The 20325-nt window shown below is 37.1% G+C and overlaps 1 protein-coding gene across 1 annotated transcript in view; it reads left to right on the top strand.

Annotated features, from left to right (window-relative positions):
- The window catches only part of ACSS3 (acyl-CoA synthetase short chain family member 3), a 154805-nt gene that overhangs the window by 47132 nt on the left and 87348 nt on the right, over positions 1-20325 (top strand). Inside the window, exons 3-5 of the mRNA XM_040491334.1 lie at positions 1955-2143; positions 6441-6575; positions 10609-10749. Coding sequence (XP_040347268.1) covers positions 1955-2143; positions 6441-6575; positions 10609-10749 — 465 coding nt within the window. The remainder of the gene's footprint in view (positions 1-1954; positions 2144-6440; positions 6576-10608; positions 10750-20325) is intronic.

The following is a 20325-nucleotide window of genomic DNA, read 5'->3' as shown; positions in this document are numbered from 1 at the left end:
AGAAGTGAGACTAGAATATAAAGTTACTGAATAACTACTAGATTGGGTGTTGGTTGAAGGTTATTTTTATTCAACAATAGGCACTATTCAAGATGCTGAAGTTATAGCTGTAAATAGGACAGACTTCTCATTGGTCTCTCCTAGTGCTGTAGCTTAAATGGGATACCCAGTAATGAGATCACAGAGCATGGTACTTTTCTGCATGGATTGCACACTGAGGATTTGGATAGAACCTTCCAGTGTTTATTTTGGTCTTTAGCTCCAGAAAGAATTAAAGTTCATGATTATATCACTTTGGTGTATCTTTCTCATAACTTGATGCTGGGCAGCTTTGAGTTCTTAAAAAATAGCACTAAATTATACCATGCAAATAGGAGAGAATAAAACACTAAGATAGCTGTTTGTTACTTTCTGTCTTTCACCAGAGCCCTTAATTTTGACCACATCTTTCCCCCTCTGCACAGAGGAAGGGAATAAAGAGAAACAGGAAGAATTATCAGGATCCCAAATCCTTTCAAATTGTTGAAAAAGTAGGAAAGGCAGAATAAAATGAAAGGATCCATATAAATAGCCCTGAGGCCCAATTCCTTGTCTCAGGTCTCCTCTGTTCATTATCTTGAGCAGCCACATCCAAAGGCAAGCCAAAGTCCTTCTAGTTGCCCACTGGACCTCTACAGTCCTTTCGTTAGCTCTCTGACCTGATCTACGACCACTTTCTCACTTGTTCTTTCTGTTCCAGCTCCCTAGTCTCCTTGCTTTTCCTCCATCACATCGCAAATGATCTCCCTCACACCTCTGTGTTGGTGTTCTCTTCGTCTGAAATAGTATACTCCACTCATTCTTAACTTTTACATTCCTTGCTAAAGTGCTCCTTTCTGAATGAGGTCTACCCTCACCTTCCCATTGAGAATTACATTTTCTGTGTTCTCAATCCCTCCATTTTGTCCTGCCCTCCCCCCCCAACAGTACTGACTACCTTTTCACATAATAGATCACTTACTAATTATGTTTATTGTATTTCTTCTGCTAAACCATAAGAGATCTTTGTCCTGTTTTGTTTACTGGTGTATCAGAAAATAATGTCTGCCATATACAGGTGCTCAATATACATTTTTTAAGTGACAGAATGTTGAACTTCTTTTTCATAGGTCTGGGTGTATTTTTCATAACCTGTTTTAATTTCCAAAACACATGTTAAAATTTAAGCAAAGTTTGTATGTTTGGTCTCAATGTACAGGGCAGTCACTTTGTATAGATAATTAGTATAAAAAACTTTAAAGAAAAAATAATTGGCTCGAAGCAATAGAAAGGGCAAAGAATATGAGGTCAAAATATTTGTGATGGTATCCTGGCTGTATTTACTACCTCTCGGCTTCTGAGTTAGCTGTTTATTATATCTGAGTCTCAGCTACCTTATATTTAAAATAAGAATAATAATAACAGAATCTATCTTACTTACCGTATAAGTAGATGATATGTTTTCTTTCCTAACATGTTCTTGTCTCTTTTAATAGTTAACCCAATGTATGTCTAAATTTGCCATTATTTTACTTTTCTGTTCACTTGACAGATTTGCCCTTTAGAATAAAAGCTCCATGGGGATATATCTGTGTGTTTGTTTTTCATCATTATGTTCCTAACTCTAAACACAGTGTCTGGTACATCATAGTTGCTCAGTAAATATGTTGCTGAATTAATAATTAAGCAAATTTAGGCCATAGAGTTCATGTGGCATAATAATAATAAGTTGTTCATAGTCAATTATTGTCATACTGTTTGTTATTACTGTTATTACTGTCACTGTCTAAGCTCACATCATCATCAAATATGTGTTACTCAGGCTTCTTTAATCCACTACCAAGAGGATGATCAACTTCTTGTGTTACTGTCTTAACTTAGAAGTCTAGTGAAATAACACAGAAAACACTTTGCTGATGTAATGATTTTGTTGTAGGTCTCTAAGCTGGCTGGTGTTTTGGTCAAGCATGGTGTCAAAAAAGGTGACACTGTGGTTATCTACATGCCCATGATACCGCAGGCGATGTATACCATGCTGGCATGTGCAAGAATAGGAGCCATCCACAGTCTCATATTTGGGGGATTTGCATCCAAAGAACTAAGTAGTCGTATTGACCATGCAAAGGTAAGTGCTTTATTTGGAGAAATCAAGTAGTAGCTATGTGTAGTACAGCCATAGTTATCTGTGAAGGACCCATCTGGAAGTGCTCTGTACTTACTAGATTCCCCTTTCCAATGAGATGCTTAAAGTATATATATATATATATATATATACATATATATATATATATATATACACACACCCCTAGGTTTGCATTTCACTTTGTGTGTGTGTGTGTGTGTATATATACATACATATACACATACATACATACATATATATACATACATACATATATATACATATATATACATATATACATATATACATATATATACATATATATACATATATACATACATATATATATATATATACATACACATACATACACACACATACACACACACACACACACACCACACACCAAATTTTATTTTGGGGTCAGTTTTATGTGAAAAACATCTTGCTAGATGCTGTGAGGGATGTAAAATTGAAGATTAGGTATATACTTTTCAAGTTAGCTTGCCATGTATATGGGTATATAAGACATACAGGGAAAATAACTAATAACCAATTTATTCACTTACCATGTATTTATTAACTTCCCACAATATGCCAGGTATTGTCCTTAAATCCGGATAATGAGTCATACTTATCAAATGGATGGAACGCATATTAAAGTTTTATAATTTACACACGTCCAGGAATGGTGGTATACCACCACACAGTGGTTAAGAGGGGTGCCAGTAGGGGTGGAGTTACATCTTCAAATGGGGGTACTAGGATAACAAGCTTGATTAGGCTGTTGTGAAATGATGATTGAGATATTACATTGAAAGCATTTAACACAGTACCTGGTATATAGTACTCATTTAAAAAAAGGTTAGCTATCGTCCCTCTATGAGTCAGAAAACTTTATTCTGGCAAGTTACCAGAAAGTAAATGTTTTAGGCATTGTGGTTTACAAGTGGCCACAGCAAGTACTCAGCTGTGGTGTTGTAGAACACAAGCAGCCTTAGACACTACATAAGCAGAGGGCATGACAGTGTCCCAATGAAGCTTTGCAGAAACATGCTGTGGGCAGAGTTCGGCTCTCAACTGTCATTCGTAGACCCCTGACTTAGAGGAAGGAGTGATTTCTTTTAATTGGGGTGGCTGAAGAAGACTTCCTAGAGGTGAGATTTGGGTTAGATCTTGGCCAAGATTCAGCTAGTTGAAGAGAATGATGTCAGGGGATCCAAAAGAAGAAAAAAAGACTGTGAGTCCAGCATTCAAGAGGAAAGGGTAAAATTCATTTGGAGGACAGTGAAGAGACTGAGGAGCCCAGAGAGGGAGAGATGGTGAGCTTGCAAAGTCAGTTTTTGTCTGAACTGGGTGCTGTAGACCTTGACCTGTCAACGTTTTTGGGCAGGTGGGTGTCTTGTTGTAGGCAATGCTAAGAGGAGGAAGGTCTTGCAAATAACATGAATGGGGGAGAGGGGAGGGTGGAAGAAGACATTTTGGCACGTGATCTGTTCGTGAAGTGATGGGTAATGTGCAGCAGAGTAATAGCAGTGGGAAGATTAAGGAAGGAAGGTCGTTATGGGAGTAAGAGATGGTTGGCTTTCAGAGTTCCATAAATCCGAGATGAGACATTCCTAACAAGGGAACTAATATCTGATATTAGTGTGAGATAGACAGTGAGGGTTTGCATATCTGACTTCATCTTGTAATAGATCAGTTATTAGAACTAGGAAGCTGGCTTGTGGACTAACTAGATAGATTTTTCCCCTCTCTTTTTTAAATGTGTTGAGTTAGTGCTTATGAAGGTAAATCTAGGGGGAAATATCAGTCAGTCACTGACCTGGAAACCAGTGGGCATTTGGGGGCTTCTCCAACGAAGCTATAGACTCCAGTTTTTTAACTAAAGAAATCCTTAACACCATTTGGATAAAAGAATGAGATATATTATTTCCTTTTTAAAAAATGTATATGATGTGGGGAAATTTAGATACATAAAAATAAGGATTTATAAAATGTTTACTATATCACTTGCTAAGTTTTCATTACACACACACACACACACAACCTTGCTAAGCAGCTTAGGCAATGAGTGTATATTCCTATGGGCAAGACCTTTGAGCAGGTCAAATTAAAGGTGAGAAGACAGAGATATATATCTGAGGTATTTGGTTAGAATTACTCAAGAATGATTGAAATCAGGAATGATTTTGATGTCAGGATTTTCAAATAAACTGGCTCAAGAAAAAGCTTTATGTTACCGGCTGACGATGGGAAGAATGTACAGTACCCTAACAAGTCAGTCTAGACTAAATAGAGCCTCCAATAAAAGGCCGTTAATAGAAATTTAGAAAGGATTCTTTTTCAAGATGAAGGTTCTAATTTTGAGTTTATTAAATTATTCATTTTGATATATTCTCTATATATTTTTAATTTGATATGAAACTTACTTTCATTTATTCTGAATTCTAATCTTAGGAAATATTGCCTGGAGTTATTTTTGTGAGTATTACAGATAGTAAAATGTGAATTCTATTCAAATGCTGGATCTTTAAAAATATAATAAAAGGAAACAAGACTTATTTTTGTTTTCTTTCCTTTGTGTGCGTGTGTGTCTTTTAAAAGGTAGCTTGATATAGTGGGAAGAGACAGGTTCTGTAATCAGACAAAACTGGCCCTCTTTCTGATTCCACTACTTGTAACCTGGGGCAAGCTATGTAACTGCACTGAGCCTCAGCTCCATGAATATTAAATGATATTCAAAAAGCAGACAGTAATGATATATGCATATACTTGGTATAATATAAACCTTCCCTAGATGAAATGTATTGTAACTAGAAATCAGAATTCAGGAATAGATGCACTGTCTTGGATTGATTATCTGTCTCTTGAATAATTTATTAGCTGCCTCCTTTGCTTTGGATTTCTTGGTGAAGAAACAGTGTACTTAAAAGAATAAAGACATGTTTGTTTCTGCAAACTAATGAGAATTTTGGTTCAGTTCCAAAAACATTTGAGAGCTTACCGTATGGCAAGCAAGCATTGTACCAGGCATAGAAGACAAAGGGATAAATGGGATCCAGATTTGGCCTCAGAGAGCTTCCTGTGCAGTGTGTGGCTGAGGGAACATTTGACTATAGTAGGGCATCTGAGGCCTGCCCAGAATGGAGATTAAGCCTAACTTCTTAAGCTTTCAGGGACTCCTTTTGGCTACATCTCTGTATATCTTGAAGGAGACTAGAAAGTTGTCAGGCAAAGAGAAGTTACCAAGTGTATCTTAAGGAGTAGGTTCAGGCTTGTGGGGCTTGAAGATTAAATCATTTGGGGGCCCTTTTAAGAAAAATACAACAAATTACAAATATAGTATTTGGCAATGAGAAAAGAATCGCGAAAGAAAAATCAGAGATTCGAGCCCTTTTTTCTGTGGTCACATTTAAGGAGAGATGCTGACATTTAAAAATGTAGTAATGCTTCCTGATAGCAATTGGCTGGCTCTCCCCACCTGAGAAATCCTACAAGGTCACAATAACCAGCGGGTACAAAGGTCTCAGTAAGTGAGGGGCCCCTAGGTTTGCATTTCACTGGTTCAGGGCAAGTCTATCTGGTTTCATGAATTCTTTGGATAGTATTTTTTATTTAAAAAAATTTTTAATGTTTATTTTTGAGGGTTGGGGGGAGAGGGGCAGAGGAGAAGGGGACAGAAGATCCCAAGCGGGCTCTGCGCTGATAGCCGGATGCGGGGCTTCAACTCATGACCCTGAGATCATGACCTGAGCCAAAGTCAGAGGCTTAACTAGGTGAACCACCAGGTGCCCCTGGAAAGTATTTTTTTTTTTTTAATTTTTTTCAACGTTTATTTATTTTTGGGACAGAGAGAGACAGAGCATGAACGGGGGAGGGGCAGAGAGAGAGGGAGACACAGAATCAGAAACAGGCTCCAGGCTCTGAGCCGTCAGCCCAGAGCCCGACGCGGGGCTCGAACTCACGGACCGCGAGATCGTGACCTGGCTGAAGTCGGACGCTTAACCGACTGCGCCACCCAGGCGCCCGTGGAAAGTATTTTTTAACAGCTCATACTCACTAGCCCAAAGCCTCACCGAACTTGTAGTTTCAAACAGGTTAGATCTGTGTGGAATTCGTTAGGTCTACAACATTTACAAATGAATTTTTTGTTTTCAAGCCATTTATTCAATAGAGAACAGAATCATTAAAACATTTCTTTAGAAATGTCAAATTGCCAATCTGCACCTAAAATATTGGGATTACCTTAATTGGTGTTGTTAAACTTTCTCAATTACTGTCATTTTTTCCATTGTAGCCCAAGGTGGTTGTTACAGCATCCTTTGGGATTGAACCCGGACGGAGAGTAGAATACATACCACTTCTAGAAGAAGCACTGACACTAGGACAACACAAACCAGATCATGTTCTCATTTATAATCGTCCAAATATGGTAATCTGAATATTGAATTTGGTTCTTGCGTATGGTGATGAACTAAGGATTATTCTAGTGTTGACCTTATGAAATACTTGATTTATAGACCATTTAATATACTTCCTGAATGTCACAATTTTGGCAAAAAAAATAAAAACTGAAAAAGGTATGAATGATGTTTTCTGTCTTTATGGAAAAAAACTAGCTTAGGAACGCCTGGGTGGCTCAGCCAATTGGGCATTTGAGTTCGGCTCAGATCTCGCAGGTCCTGTGTTCAAGCCCCACGTTGGACTCTGTGCTGACAGCTCAGAGCCTGGAACTTGCTTCAGATTCTGTGTCTCTCTCTCTCTCTCTGCCCCTCCCCTGCTTGCACTGTCTCTTTCTCTGTCACTCAAAAATAAATAAACATTAAAAAAATTTTAAAAACTGGATTAAAACATTAAGATTGAAATACATATAGTAATAATATGTCATGTTGATGAATTGGATTCTCTGCAGAATCTATTGTGGTGCCATATATTAATTTAAATTATAACAATAATGGTAATTTTAACAAACACTGGCTGCTTACCATATGATTTTTGATATTCTGGTAATGAATGGTTTTTAAAAAATCTTTCTGACAACTTTGTGAGCCAGGTGATAGCATTATTCCTATTTTATGGAAGAGAAATTCAGTGAACAGCGATAAAATAACTTGCCCAGCTGGTGTCAGAGTCATGATCTGAACACATGCATTCTGACTACGTGCTTGATCCCCCAGCTATCCTGCCTCGTGGAGAGGTATGATTATTTGTATATAAAATTTGTCTTTCAATAACTTTAGAGAAGGCATTTAGTCTAGAAATAAAAACTATGTTCAAGAAAACAAAATATGAATATTCTAAGCACATAAATTATTCTGTGATCCATGAAGGAAGAAAAAGCAGTATAATATAGAAAATGAATATATTTTACAGTGCTTTTCCTAGTAAATTTGATCTAATGATCACCTTATTTCTATATCCAAGCAAGTGTCAGCAATTTATAGTAGAACCATCTTGGGTTCCTAGCAGTTTAAAATTTTTTGCAGAAGAAAAATTATAAGAGTGCAAAGAATCATGTAATGTTATGGAACTCTTGAGAGGTTATCTGCAGAAAATGCTTAAATGACAGGATACAAGAAGAGAAAGCATTAAAGCTATGTCACTTTGGTTACCACCTAGCAATTCCCATTACCACATTAAATTCCTGTGTAAAGTTTTAGTAGTCTGTGGTTATGAACCACGTCCCTCAATGATTTTAATATTCTTACTGTCTCAAAGAATTTTGAGTTTCTTTCAGATGCCCTCAAGCATATTTTTTTAAAAAAAGCCTGTTGCTGTTAAGTTAAGGAATACAAAGTTAGCAATAAAAGAGGCTTGGGGTATGAGGAGGTTAGAGGAAAGGTAGGAACACATACACATACACACAGGTGTTTCTGTGAGTATGTGTGTGCTAATCGTGTATGTGTGGGACATTCACACATACAGAAAGTCATGAATTTGTAAAGAATTTATGCTATGCCCAAAGCTAAGTACTTTCAAATACTTCTTATTTAATTCTCACAAACGAATGAAGTAGGTGCTATTACTGGTCCCATTTTGCGGATGAAGAAACTGAGTTATGGAGAGGTCATAGCTCAGAGTCACAGCCAATAATTGAGGCCACAATTTGAACTTGGTTTGATGACTTTTACCCAACAAGATATATGCTATTTCTTTTACTTGTTCATATGTTTACATATTCAGTAAACACACTGAATATGGGTATGCAAGTTTCTTATTCAGATTTTTCTAATGCACATCTCTTCTCTTTCCTGCTAATAGGTAGAGACCCACTGCTCCATCCCTCCCTCCCAAAATGGCATACTTTCCCTTTTTCTTGAGGCTCTTCCCTCTATTTTGACTTTATTTTATTTTTAAAGTTTATTTCTTTATTGCGAGAGTGAGAGAGCACGTGCATACAAGCAGGGGAGGAGCAGAGAGAGGGAAAAGGAGAGAGAGAGAGTCCCAAGCAGGCTCTACATTGTCAACATGGACCCTGATTGGGGTTCCATCTCACAAACCCTGAGATCATGACCTGAGCTGAAATCAAGGGTCAGACGCCTAACCGACTGAGCCACCCAGGCACCCCAACTTGTCTTTATTTTAGATGAGGGCTTTGGATGTCTCCTGTCCTTTATAGTAGGCCTGCTGTTTAGTTAGTAATTAAGCTCAATGGACTGGATTTGCTTTCAGCTTAGAAACACAAATTATGAGGCTCGGCGGTGTGTCTCATTAATCAGGATTGCACTTTTGCCAAAGGAGGTAAAAACCTGGCTGCCACTCCTAAGCCTCAAGCAGGCAATGACAGAATCAAAGGAATATCACATCAGTCAACTCTGGTGCTCTGCCAATATTACTCTTTAGGAATGATAACAGGACACATCTATAGAAGTAAATGGACAGATGTAGAAGCTAATGCTGATTTTCCCTCTCTTCCTTTTGTCAAATCTTCTTTACATACGCCTGTAGAGGATTTTCTTAGCCTGAAGAAAAACCATTCATTCAAGTCCTCATTGTGTTCATCTGTAAAAAATTTTGTGATCCTCCAATTGACATTTTTCATTATAGGGTGTGATAATTTTTTTATGGGTCTGTGATTGTAATGTCAGAGGCTTGGTAATTTGAAATTTGTTGTGTTTATCTGATTCATAAAAACAAGTGGAAATATACAACTGGGTTACAGTTAACTATTTTTATTTATCTCTGGTACATTCCAGCTCCATCAGAGTGAGGCTGGAGAAGACAATTGGGCCTTAAACTTCATCTTCATGAAGTTCTGTTCTGATGGTTATCTATTATTATTTATTCACAGAGGCATTTTATTTGTGACATATTTAAGTGTTATTTTGTAAATGTACTCATTTAAATACACGATCATTTTTTACAACCCCGATTAATATATTAAGGACCCTGAAGAATGGAAGTGGCCTGGCTTTTCTAAATCCCTCAGAGTCTCTGGGCTTCACCCAGGGATCACCTGGATGAAATGAATGGGTACATACATTTTAGGTGGTGGATCTTACTAACCCTCACTGAGGAATGTGTAGCCTATACTAGTAAATTCCCCAAATGTAAACTTTCTGGTGTGTCATCTGGAGCTTAGTTAACATTTCAGAAAATAATTAGACATGTACTGAGTCTTAATTCTATTTACATAGCTGTGACCATCCATTAGAATAATTTTCCCATAAGCCACTTCCCTACTCTTTATCTATCTGGCTTATTTCATTGGCACCATCTTAAATAAAGAGGTCTAATTCTTTTTAAGGTGTCTCTGACTAAGTCATGACTATTATCATAAGGTTTATAACACAGAGCTCAGTTCTAGGAACAAAAAAGAAAACAAACATGTCTGCCATATTAATCAATGACTTGTGGGAAACATTGGGTAGCATTCTAGATATGTCACATACACTCATTAGTTTTCAAAATTAATTTTGTTCTTGAAAAAGCAAAAATAGATTTCTCCTCCACCCTTGAAAATGATTTAATGTTTCCTCATTTGGGAAGATGGCCTCAGTGTTAGTGCTAAGTTGCCCTTATATAAAGAAAAATTTTAATGGGTTAGTTGATACTGTATTATGAAGACTTTAGTTCCAAAGTAAAAGAAGAAAAGTTATAAAAATAGAAACTGGTTTATAAAGTTAATGGTGTATGTATGTTTATGGAAAACATGAACCTCTGTTCGTTAAGCTCTGACTGTTGATGAAAACATGACTGCATCACATTGAATTTCTTACATATTTCCTTAGATGTGAATAAAACATGTTCTTTTGTTGAAGCCAACATCAAACTGTTGGACTTTTTAGGAATATTTATTTTAAGTCATGACCTTGAAATATATAGTCTTAAATCTGCTAGTTAGTGCTATATAGGCCTAGATTTCCAATCGTATGCTCAGACTAATACAGATTTAGCCAGTCTGCATTGTTCTCCTGACTTAATCTCCTCTGTTCAGTGCATATTCCTGTATACTTTCTGTGCAGGAGACCGTTCCCTTGGCTCCAGGTCGTGACCTTGATTGGGATGAAGAGATGGCCAAAGCACAGTCACATGATTGTGTTCCTGTTCTTTCAGAACATCCGCTGTATATTCTTTACACGTCTGGAACAACAGGGCTGCCGAAGGTATTTGCTCTCTTAAGAATAAGTATCTAGCGGCAGATTTCTTTTGCCCTGAGAATGTTTGATTACTGACTGAAAATGCAACTGTACCTGAAGGATTAGACTTGGGTACTTTGTACCTTAAAGCTATGTTATGTTCAAATCTAGAAAAATATTAATTATATTTAATGTCAAATGCTTTGCCCCTATTTCTTCCGAAATTTTCACATATAAGCAAGCTGCTATTGATTTAGTAACCTATTAAAATGAATAGGTATTTGATCAAACATCAGTTGGTTTAATACAATTTTATAAAACTATATTTTAAATTAAATAGTTTTATTTTCTAAATTAAGGTGTAACTTTTATAGAGTATGGAATTGATTTTTGATCTAGGGGAATTCAATTCTTTGTTATAAATGCAAGATTGAGAATTGGCCTAGACAGTTTGAACAACAGGCAATTTATCCAGAGTATTGAACTATGTGATTTGTAGCACTGAAGACACTCAAGGATTTTTAAATCTGCTTACCATGAAAGGTGTTTTCACAAAACAAAGTTAAAAGAATCAATATTTTTGCAGGTGTCAGATAAGAAGTAAATATCACTTTTGTCTGTATCTCCAAATTATACTGTTTCTTCATACAACTTCATAAAGGCTTGCAATGTCATCTTCCTATTCATTTTTAATTTTTTTTTAGTTTATTTATTTTGAGGGAGAGAGAGAGAGAGAGTGGGAACAGGGAAGTGTCAGAGAAAGGGAGAGAGAGAGAATCCCAGGCAGGCTTGCACTGTCAGCATGGTGTCTGACATGGGGCTCGAACCCAGGAACTGTAAGATCATGACCTGAGCTGAAATCCAGAGTTGAAGGCTTAACTGACTGAGCTACCCAGGTGCCCATATTAGGGAGTTCAGTAGTGACTGAATCCTAAAATTTTAGTGGGGGAAGGGGCTTTCACAATCACTCACATCCTGGAGGACAGTGGCCTCTTTATTAATAATTAGATTTCTGTAGCATCAGAGTTCTGAGAATGCAATTTGTTCATAATCATAAAATAGTGATTCCATTAGATTAGTTTTAAAAAGAAAAATTAAGATGTTCCACATCAAACTCACTTGCTTATAAAAAAGGAAATATTTGGTAGGGAGTATATTCTCTCTGAGGACAGAGACCATGTTTTATTACATTTTAGTCTACCATTGTGCTTTTTTTTTTAAGTTCATCTTTATTTATTTTTGAGAGAGAGAGTGAGCAGGGGAGGGGCAGAGAGAAAGGGAGACAGAATCCCAAGCAGGCTCCGCGTGGTCAGCCCAGAGCCCAGTTGTGGGGCTCGAACTCACGAACCGTGAGATCATGACTTGAGCTGAAATCAAGAATCATGATGCTTAACCAACTGAGCCATTCAGGTGCCCCACTACTATTGTGCTTTGTATGTAGTTTGGTGCTTAATAAATTTTTGTTGCATGCATAAAAAAACAAATTTGTGTCATTGTGGAATCAATCCCTTATGATTTTTTTTTCACAACTCTGGTCATCTGAAAAATAAATATTCCTTCATATTGATGACTTGTTCAAGCAGTCCAAATGATCTTCTGGACCCTGACTTTAACCTTCCACCTTTTGCAATTCTGCATTATGCACCAGCTGCATAGAGTCTAACTGGATGTGTGGCTGTAAAATAAAATGGGATTCACCAAGTTATAATCTAATAGAAAAGTTCAACATGAAAGGGAATCCCTGACCCTGAAAACATAGTATAACCTAACCAAATAAAAAAGAACCCTCCAAAAATCACTTTAGCTCCTATTAGCCTGAAGGATTCTTATAAAAACAGTTGTGCCACTTCAAGATTTTAAGTTACCCTGAATTACACTTGGTCTGGATGGGGATGTCTATGGCAGGAATGGAAGAGCTTGTTAGAGACTCAAACCTGACTCAGCCAGTGTGGTAGAGATGAAAGTAACATACAGAGCATCAAATCTGAAAAATGGCGATTCCAAATAAGGAAGGATCCTAGCTTTTCCAGGTGTTGTTTGGGTCAGGAAGTTCTCTCCTGGAGATGCTGAAACTGAAGATCATTTGAAGTTTCAGTCATTCTCATTTACTTCCTTATGTACCATCCTAAAGATAATCTCCCTTCACTAAATTGGAGAAGGCTTTAATTGTGTGGAGGTCTCTATTTATGTCAAATTCAACTCCATTTAATATACATGTATTGAGTGTTCATTCTGTGCTAAAAGATATGAGTGAACCACAGTCCCTTCAGTCTAATGGATTGAAATATTTATGAACACAGGTAGGCGAGGTAGACTGTTATCCCTGCACTATTTCTCTCTCGGAAAAGATGAGATTGAATGGTATCTGAAGGATTCCATTCAACAAATTCAACAAATATTACTGAGCACCCAAGTATGTGTTTGGTTATCTTTTTAAAAGTTTAAAAGTTTATCTTCTATAGCCAGGACACAGGAACTAAACAAAGAGCTATTTAATATGTGGAAAGTGTTATGAAGAAAAAAATAAAGCAGGGTAATCGGACCGAGTGGTGGGAAAAGTGAGAGAGCTGTTCTATTAAACAGTGGTCAAAGAAAGCTCTTATAAGGTGGTGTTTGAAGGATAAATAAAACGTCTTCATGGAGTGGCATCCTAGAGAGGAGGGCACTGTTGGCAGAGAGGGTCAGCATAAGCAAAGGCAGGAGTGTGCAAGAAAGTTTCCAGGATGGCTATTGCATGTGGTACTAATGAGGAGGATAAATGGTTAGATACATAGGCAAGGGCCAGACTCTTAACATTTAGCCAAGAAGTTTAGGCTATATTCTGTATGGAAGGGACAGAAGGCACTAATGATTTTTAGGCAGCAGAGAAAAATATGAAGGAAGGTAAATCCTTGCAATATTCTGTTGGGAAAATAAGCAAGTACACACAATGGAGGCAAGGAGATTCGTTTCCAGGCTGTTTTAATTTAGGACTTTACTTAAGATAGCACATTTAATAAAGAGAAATCAGATCTGGTTCAAAGATAGGCATGAGGCAGAGGACAGGTCCAAGACTCAAAACTGAGAACCTAGGCAGATGGTTTTGAGTATTTGCCACATAGAAACACAGGATGTGGTTTGGGGCTGGGGGAAGCTGAGAGTTTTTGAATATACTGAGTATAATGCATCTTGGACCGAGTATGATGCATCCTCAGATGCATACTGAGTATGATGCAACATGGAGATGCCTAACCAGAGGTTGGAGATGGAGGTCTGGGTCCGAGAAGTGCATCTGGGTTGGGAGATAGACCTTTGTGGGTCATCAGCTCTAGTGTTTAAAGCATGGTGGTGAGTAGGTTTTGCAAAGTGGGACATGCAGAATGGCAAGAAAAGTAGTCATCTCTCAAGGTCCCTCAGAAATCCTTCCTTCATTCCTCTAGTGCATTTTAGAATTCCAGTTGCATTGAAATTATACATTGTCAACAAACCTTTATGTCACTTATTTTATTCTACCTTATGGATACCAGTTTTTATTTGCTTATCTTCATAATGTTGCATATTCTCAGAAGTCAGAATATATTTCATGTATCTTTGAATCCACTATGTCACTAACCTAAAAACTGGGCCATGGTAAATTCTCAGAAAATTTGTTAAATGATCTTTGACTTCTTGAGTTAGTTTCCAGACTCCTCTTTATTCAGAAGATTCTCATTTCACTTCTGGTAGGTATAATCAGGCTTAATGGGATCTGAAATTTTAATACTTGTATTTCTAGAATAGAAGTACAGGAAAGATGAGCACACATACATTCATGAAGGATTTAAATAATTTTAATGTCATCATACAATTTGTTCTCTCAATCTTTGGCCTTCATGAGGAAAAATAATGTTCTGGGCCCGTAAAAATACTCTCCTTAAAAATACTTTTCATAAGCACATATAAGACACACATAAGGCAATCTGTTCTTTGGTTAGAAGTTGAAGATCTATTTAGGACATATTTGCATCTCTGCATCTGCCAGCCCTGGATTTGTCAGGTTGCTGTATGAGAGGTTAATCTGTAAATATTCTAGCAACCACAACTGAGCGACTTTGCATACATTTCTGCAATGTTGTGGGCTTCTGTCCTGTTTGGTCTGGGTGACTGTATTCAAGATACTTCAAAGTACTGCACAGTGGAAGAATTCTGCATCTGGATGCAGGGGCGTCCTTTTGGGAAGGGGAGATTTAGTGATGATAATACTTCTCTGCTTCCAGCTTGGTATCATGAAGGGACAGTGATAATTACACACATACACACACACACACACACACACACACACACACACACACACACACACACAAAACAAAGTCCAGTGCCAAAACAGAAAAGGCGAACAAGAGAATAGGGGGGAAAAAGCCAAGGATTGAAAGGAAAGCATGTGAGGGCATGATGCTAAGTGAAAGAAGCCAGACACAGAGAGAGAAATACCATATGAATTCACTTCTATGTGGAATCTAAAAAAACAAAACAAACCAGAAACAGACCTGTGAATAAAGAGGGCAATCTGATAGTTGGCAGAGGAGAGGGGCTGGAGAGATGGGCAAAATAGGGGAAGGGGATAAAGAGGTGCAATCTTAACAGCTAAAAAATGAAGAAAAAAAAGACACAGAGATACAATGTACAAACTATAAGGAATATAGTTAATATGTAACAACTTTGTATGGTGATTGATAGAAAGTAGCTAGATTTATCATGGTGACCACTCCTAATGGATATAAATGTTGAATCACTATGTTGTACACCTGAAATAATAGAATATTGTATGTCAACCACACTTCAAGAAAAGAGGAAAGAAAGAAAGAAAAAGAGGGAGGGAGGGAGGGAGGAAGGAAGGAAGGAAGGAAGGAAGGAAGGAAGAAAGAAAGAAGGAAGGACGGACAGGAAAGAAAGGGAAAGACATGACAAGAAGGTGGAAGGCCTTTTGTCCTGATGTGCATTTACACAATTTATGTCACTTTTATTCCCACATGTTGGGTGACATTCATATTTCTTACCCTAGAGCAAAAAATAGGAGAAATACGAATAAAAAGCAGTGAACTTTTTTTCTTATCTGTGGTACAATTCTTGCAGTTAAGACGCTGAACTTGCTATACCTTTGCCCCTTCTATCACAGCTGTTCAGATCGATAAAAAATTATATTGCTGCTAAAGTATTCTCCATAGAGGTTGCTTCAGAGTCATCCGAAAACCTGTAGCAACAGATTTCATGTTGGATGAACTAACCCAAAAGGAGCCGTTCCATTCCCACCAGTATGATTCACTCAGTTCTACAAGTTTCAGAGCTTTCTCCTGAACAAAGAAGACGGTTATATTTTTCTTACATGTGCTTATTCACTCAACCGTTCATGTATTGAATCGGTCAAGAAATGTATTACATGGGGCGCCTGGGTGGCGCAGTCGGTTAAGTGTCCGACTTCAGCCAGGTCACGATCTCGCGGTCCGTGAGTTCGAGCCCCGCGTCAGGCTCTGGGCTGATGGCTCAGAGCCTGGAGCCTGTTTCCGATTCTGTGTCTCCCTCTCTCTCTGCTCCTCCCCCGTTCATGCTCTGTCTCTCTCTGTCCCAAAAATAAATAAAAAACGTTGAAAAAAAATTAAAAAAAAAGAAATGTATTACATGCCTACTCCATGGCAGTTACTGTGCTAAAGCTGAAGAGGGGTTCTCCCCATAGCGCTCATCGTTGGGGGGAGACGCATCACAGTGTCAGGTTGCCACCCGGAGGAGGTTTGCAGACCCTGGGGACAAGGAACAAGACAGGAGAGACCATTACTTAACACAGACTGTGGCACTGGGGACAGCTTCTAGAAGAGGTGACACTTTCATGATGTCTTTAAGTACTTGCGTGATGAAGTAGGAGCTAACCAAGTTCAGGAAAGAGGTGGGGATGGGGGTTCATTCTAGAAAGAGGGGCTGTCATCTGTAAAGCCATTGGAAGAACACAACTACTGTTGGTCTATTGGATTTCTTTTAAGTAATCAGAACCACACCTCTTATTTCTCAGTGAACTGACCCCAGCTATCATCTGGTGATGGCTTTCTTTTATTTACGTAAAATACTCATTTATCCTTTCTTCTTGTTCTGTTTTTTACTCAACTTCTCAGGCCAAATTGAAACACACATGCACACACACACACATTTACATATGTATGTATGGATAAATACATATCTCGTGTATGTAAATATGCATCTCTTTTGTATAAACCTTGTTACACAGTAGGAGGACAGAGGGGCTCAACTTAGAAAGTATGAAGTTTTGTTGAGTACTCCAGACTTCTCTTACCTGATTTTTGAGATTTGCTTTTCAGATTTTTATAGATCAATTAAAAAAAATAGGATGTAGAATTCCAAGCTCCTAATCTTACCACACTCCTCGGTCTTCTCCTTTTGATAAAACCTATATTGTTTTGTATTTTTCTTAAGTTGTGGCAACCAACACTGCATACCACACTTGATACTGACATGTTTTTTGTTTTCTTATGTTTCACTTTGATGGCCCCATTTTGACGTTTTGTGGCTTTCCTTGTTTTCATAGGCAGCTCATTAAGCTGGAAATCATAAAGAATACCTGTGATGACTCTCTGGTCCTATTCTTGGGCGACTTAATAACCAGAGTTTTATTTTACCTGTATGGATTGAAGTTTAAAATGCCACCACTTAAAAATTGTTGTTGTTGTTTTGTTTGTTTTAAAGAGCACTTTCATATTGCCCCCCTTTTGCATTTTTAAAAAAGTTTATTTACTTATTTTGAGAGAGTGCATGTGGGACAGGGTGAGAGAGAGAGAGAGTGAGAGAGAGAGAGAGAGAGAGAGAGAGAGAGAGAGAATCCCAAGCAGGCTCCAGGCTGTCAGCACAGAGCCCAATGCGGAACTCAATTTCACGAACTGTGAGATCATGACCTGAGACAAGATCAACAGTCAGATGCTTAACCAATGAGTCATCCACACACCCTTCCTTTAGCATTTTTGCGATAGAATTCACTTTCTCGTCTTTATTTGGGGTACAGGATGCTATTCCCACCCGGAAGTCTTTTAAGCTCTCCAGAAGACTTTAAGTGTTACGGCTAATACTCCAAAAACCAGAACAGTATATTGGTAGGTTCCAGGGATTTTCTGACAATATATTAATTCATCTAATGGTTTTACTTTCAGGTAGATAGAGTGTAAGTACATAAAAAGAGTAGTAACAGAGACTCAAGAAAGTAAAATGCAGCATGCTTGTGTTTTAGGAGTAAGCATTGATACTGGGTAAGAATTTTTAATCTCATACTCAAGATTTCAAATATATTCTTAAGTAGTTTTCAGTTTCTGATTAATTTTGAATATTAGAATATAACGATTTGATTTTTGAACATGATTTATGTGTTTTTAGAGGCTGAACAGAGTTTCTCTTTTGCATTTTAATCATTACCTGGAAAATGTGATTACAAACAAAACAAGAAATGCTTTAGCACCTTATTTTCAGTCACATATTTAATATTATAATAAAGGCATTCTCTTTTTAAACTGAATCTTTCAATTTTTTTTACTTTCAAACTTTTTATGAAAGATCTAATGGAGAGTATGAAATTATGCTGCTCTTTTTTTCTACATCATCTCAAATACTCAGAAAATTGAAAACATCACCCAATACTTTGGAGGCAAGGCCAAATCTCAGATTTATTATCTAGATTAATGAATGGTAAAATGATACTTGACAGAAATTTTTATCCTTATTCTTAAAAAAATAAAAACAAGTGGATCAAAACTAATGAAAAACAGACGTCACAGCTTTTCTCTCAATTAGCTGCATTTAAATTGTTTTTAATGAGAATCTTTGATGGCAACCTTTAATTGTTTTGACATTTCTGCCTTTTGGGCAGTAATAGTACAGGGAAAAATAAAAAGCAGTAATTGCTAGAACTAAGGAACTAATTTTGCTAATAGGATACAAAATTCAATTGTAAATACTTTATGATTTTAAATGTGTGGTGTTTTTTTTTTTTTTTTTTTTTTAATGCCTGGCCTCATTTTTAAGTCTCACTTTTGTGGCATCAATTGGATTTAAATATCCACTATTTTATGGGCAAAGCAACAATGGTAAATATTCTTTAAAGAAGGGTAAAGGGTAAGTCCATTTGTGAGGTAAATAGGAATTTGATAACCTATTCCTTTAAATTATCTTTTTTGCTTTACAAATGAGTTACTACTTGTTTATATTTTTTCTAGCCTTTTCTTCCTTTTTCACTTCCAGTTGATTCATTTTATCCTCTCTGCACCATAAATTTACCCAGTTATAATAATATTTAGAATTACTGATAACAATGAGCTCTAAATGCAAGGACAAGTAGATGGAGAGAAAATTCTAAAACATTTTAAATGAAATCATTACTGACATTGATTTTCACTGTCTACCATAGTATATGGCTAACATCTATGAAAAGAAGCTTCACTTTTTCTTCTCTACACAATGAATAAAATTTTTCAGAAAAAAAAAAGTGTTTGCAAGTTGATTCATGTCAAACTACTCGAGGAATTGAATCATAAGAAAAGATCTCAATGGAACAAACCAATAAGCAAAGTTCATGGAAGATGGCACAGAATATACTGGGAAAAGAGCTTACCTGGGAAAAGGAACATGTGAAACCCCCTTGCAGGAGGCTAAGGTTTCTAATACACGACGGTGATCAAGAGAACCAGCTGTTTGCTGACCACATTGTACAACTTGGAAAGTAGCTGTCAAATGCCTGCATGTGACATTTGCTGAGAGACCAGGTGTTTTTCTGGTAGATAAAATGTGTTCCTCAGCTTGATACCTATGTTTTGTCAGTGCCTGCAGAGAGCAGCAATTTTAGTAACTAACGGAAAGTCGATTTGTTTTTCATTTCTCTGATTCACGTACATACGTTAAAGCTGCAGAGTTATGCCAAAAAGTCCCAACCTTAGTACATTTCTTAATTCCGGCCATGTTTGCCTTTAGGTAAAATATTAGGTAAATTATTTTCTGTATGCAGTAATAATAATTGTTCTACTAAAGGATGTTTCAAAATACATGTGAGTGGAATACAGCTTTACTTTTTCACTAGCTCATTCTGAATATTCACATGGTTAAGCCTTTTCAAGCCAATGATCGTTAATGTTTGTAATGAAGCAATAAATAAAATTATTAAATTTACCATCAGTTTTTATTTTTGGTGACTCTTGTGCCAGTTTTCAAATATTAATCTTGTATTAAATTCGAATACGTTCAGTATCATGGGTAGCTGCTAGGAACTGATTCATGAAAGCTGCGGCGCTGTGATGTAACAATCCCTACTTTTGCCCCAACTGTAATATAAGGCAAGTCTGTGAGCCTTAGATCCAACTCAAGAGGTGAGGACTGATTTGTTGGAATTCTAGAATTCATCATGAAAGAATTGTTCAGCTCTAATACTGTGCTAGCACAATCCCTAGTGTAGCATTGTAACGAGGCTCCAGTTAGAATATGACTTTGCGTCTTCTAAGCATCCTATTAATATTCAATCATATAATGGAATAGCCATCCTTATGTTAGTCTGTCTGAAGAGCACAGCTACCTTTGATTTTTCTGTATACACCATTTGAGAATTTC

The sequence above is a fragment of the Herpailurus yagouaroundi genome, unplaced genomic scaffold, assembly GCF_014898765.1.
Source record: "Herpailurus yagouaroundi ecotype Mexico unplaced genomic scaffold, PumYag 182, whole genome shotgun sequence".
NCBI classification, from domain to species: domain Eukaryota; kingdom Metazoa; phylum Chordata; class Mammalia; order Carnivora; family Felidae; genus Herpailurus; species Herpailurus yagouaroundi.
The sequence above is the reverse complement of the archived record's forward strand: the minus strand, read 5'-3'. Positions and strand labels throughout refer to the sequence as shown.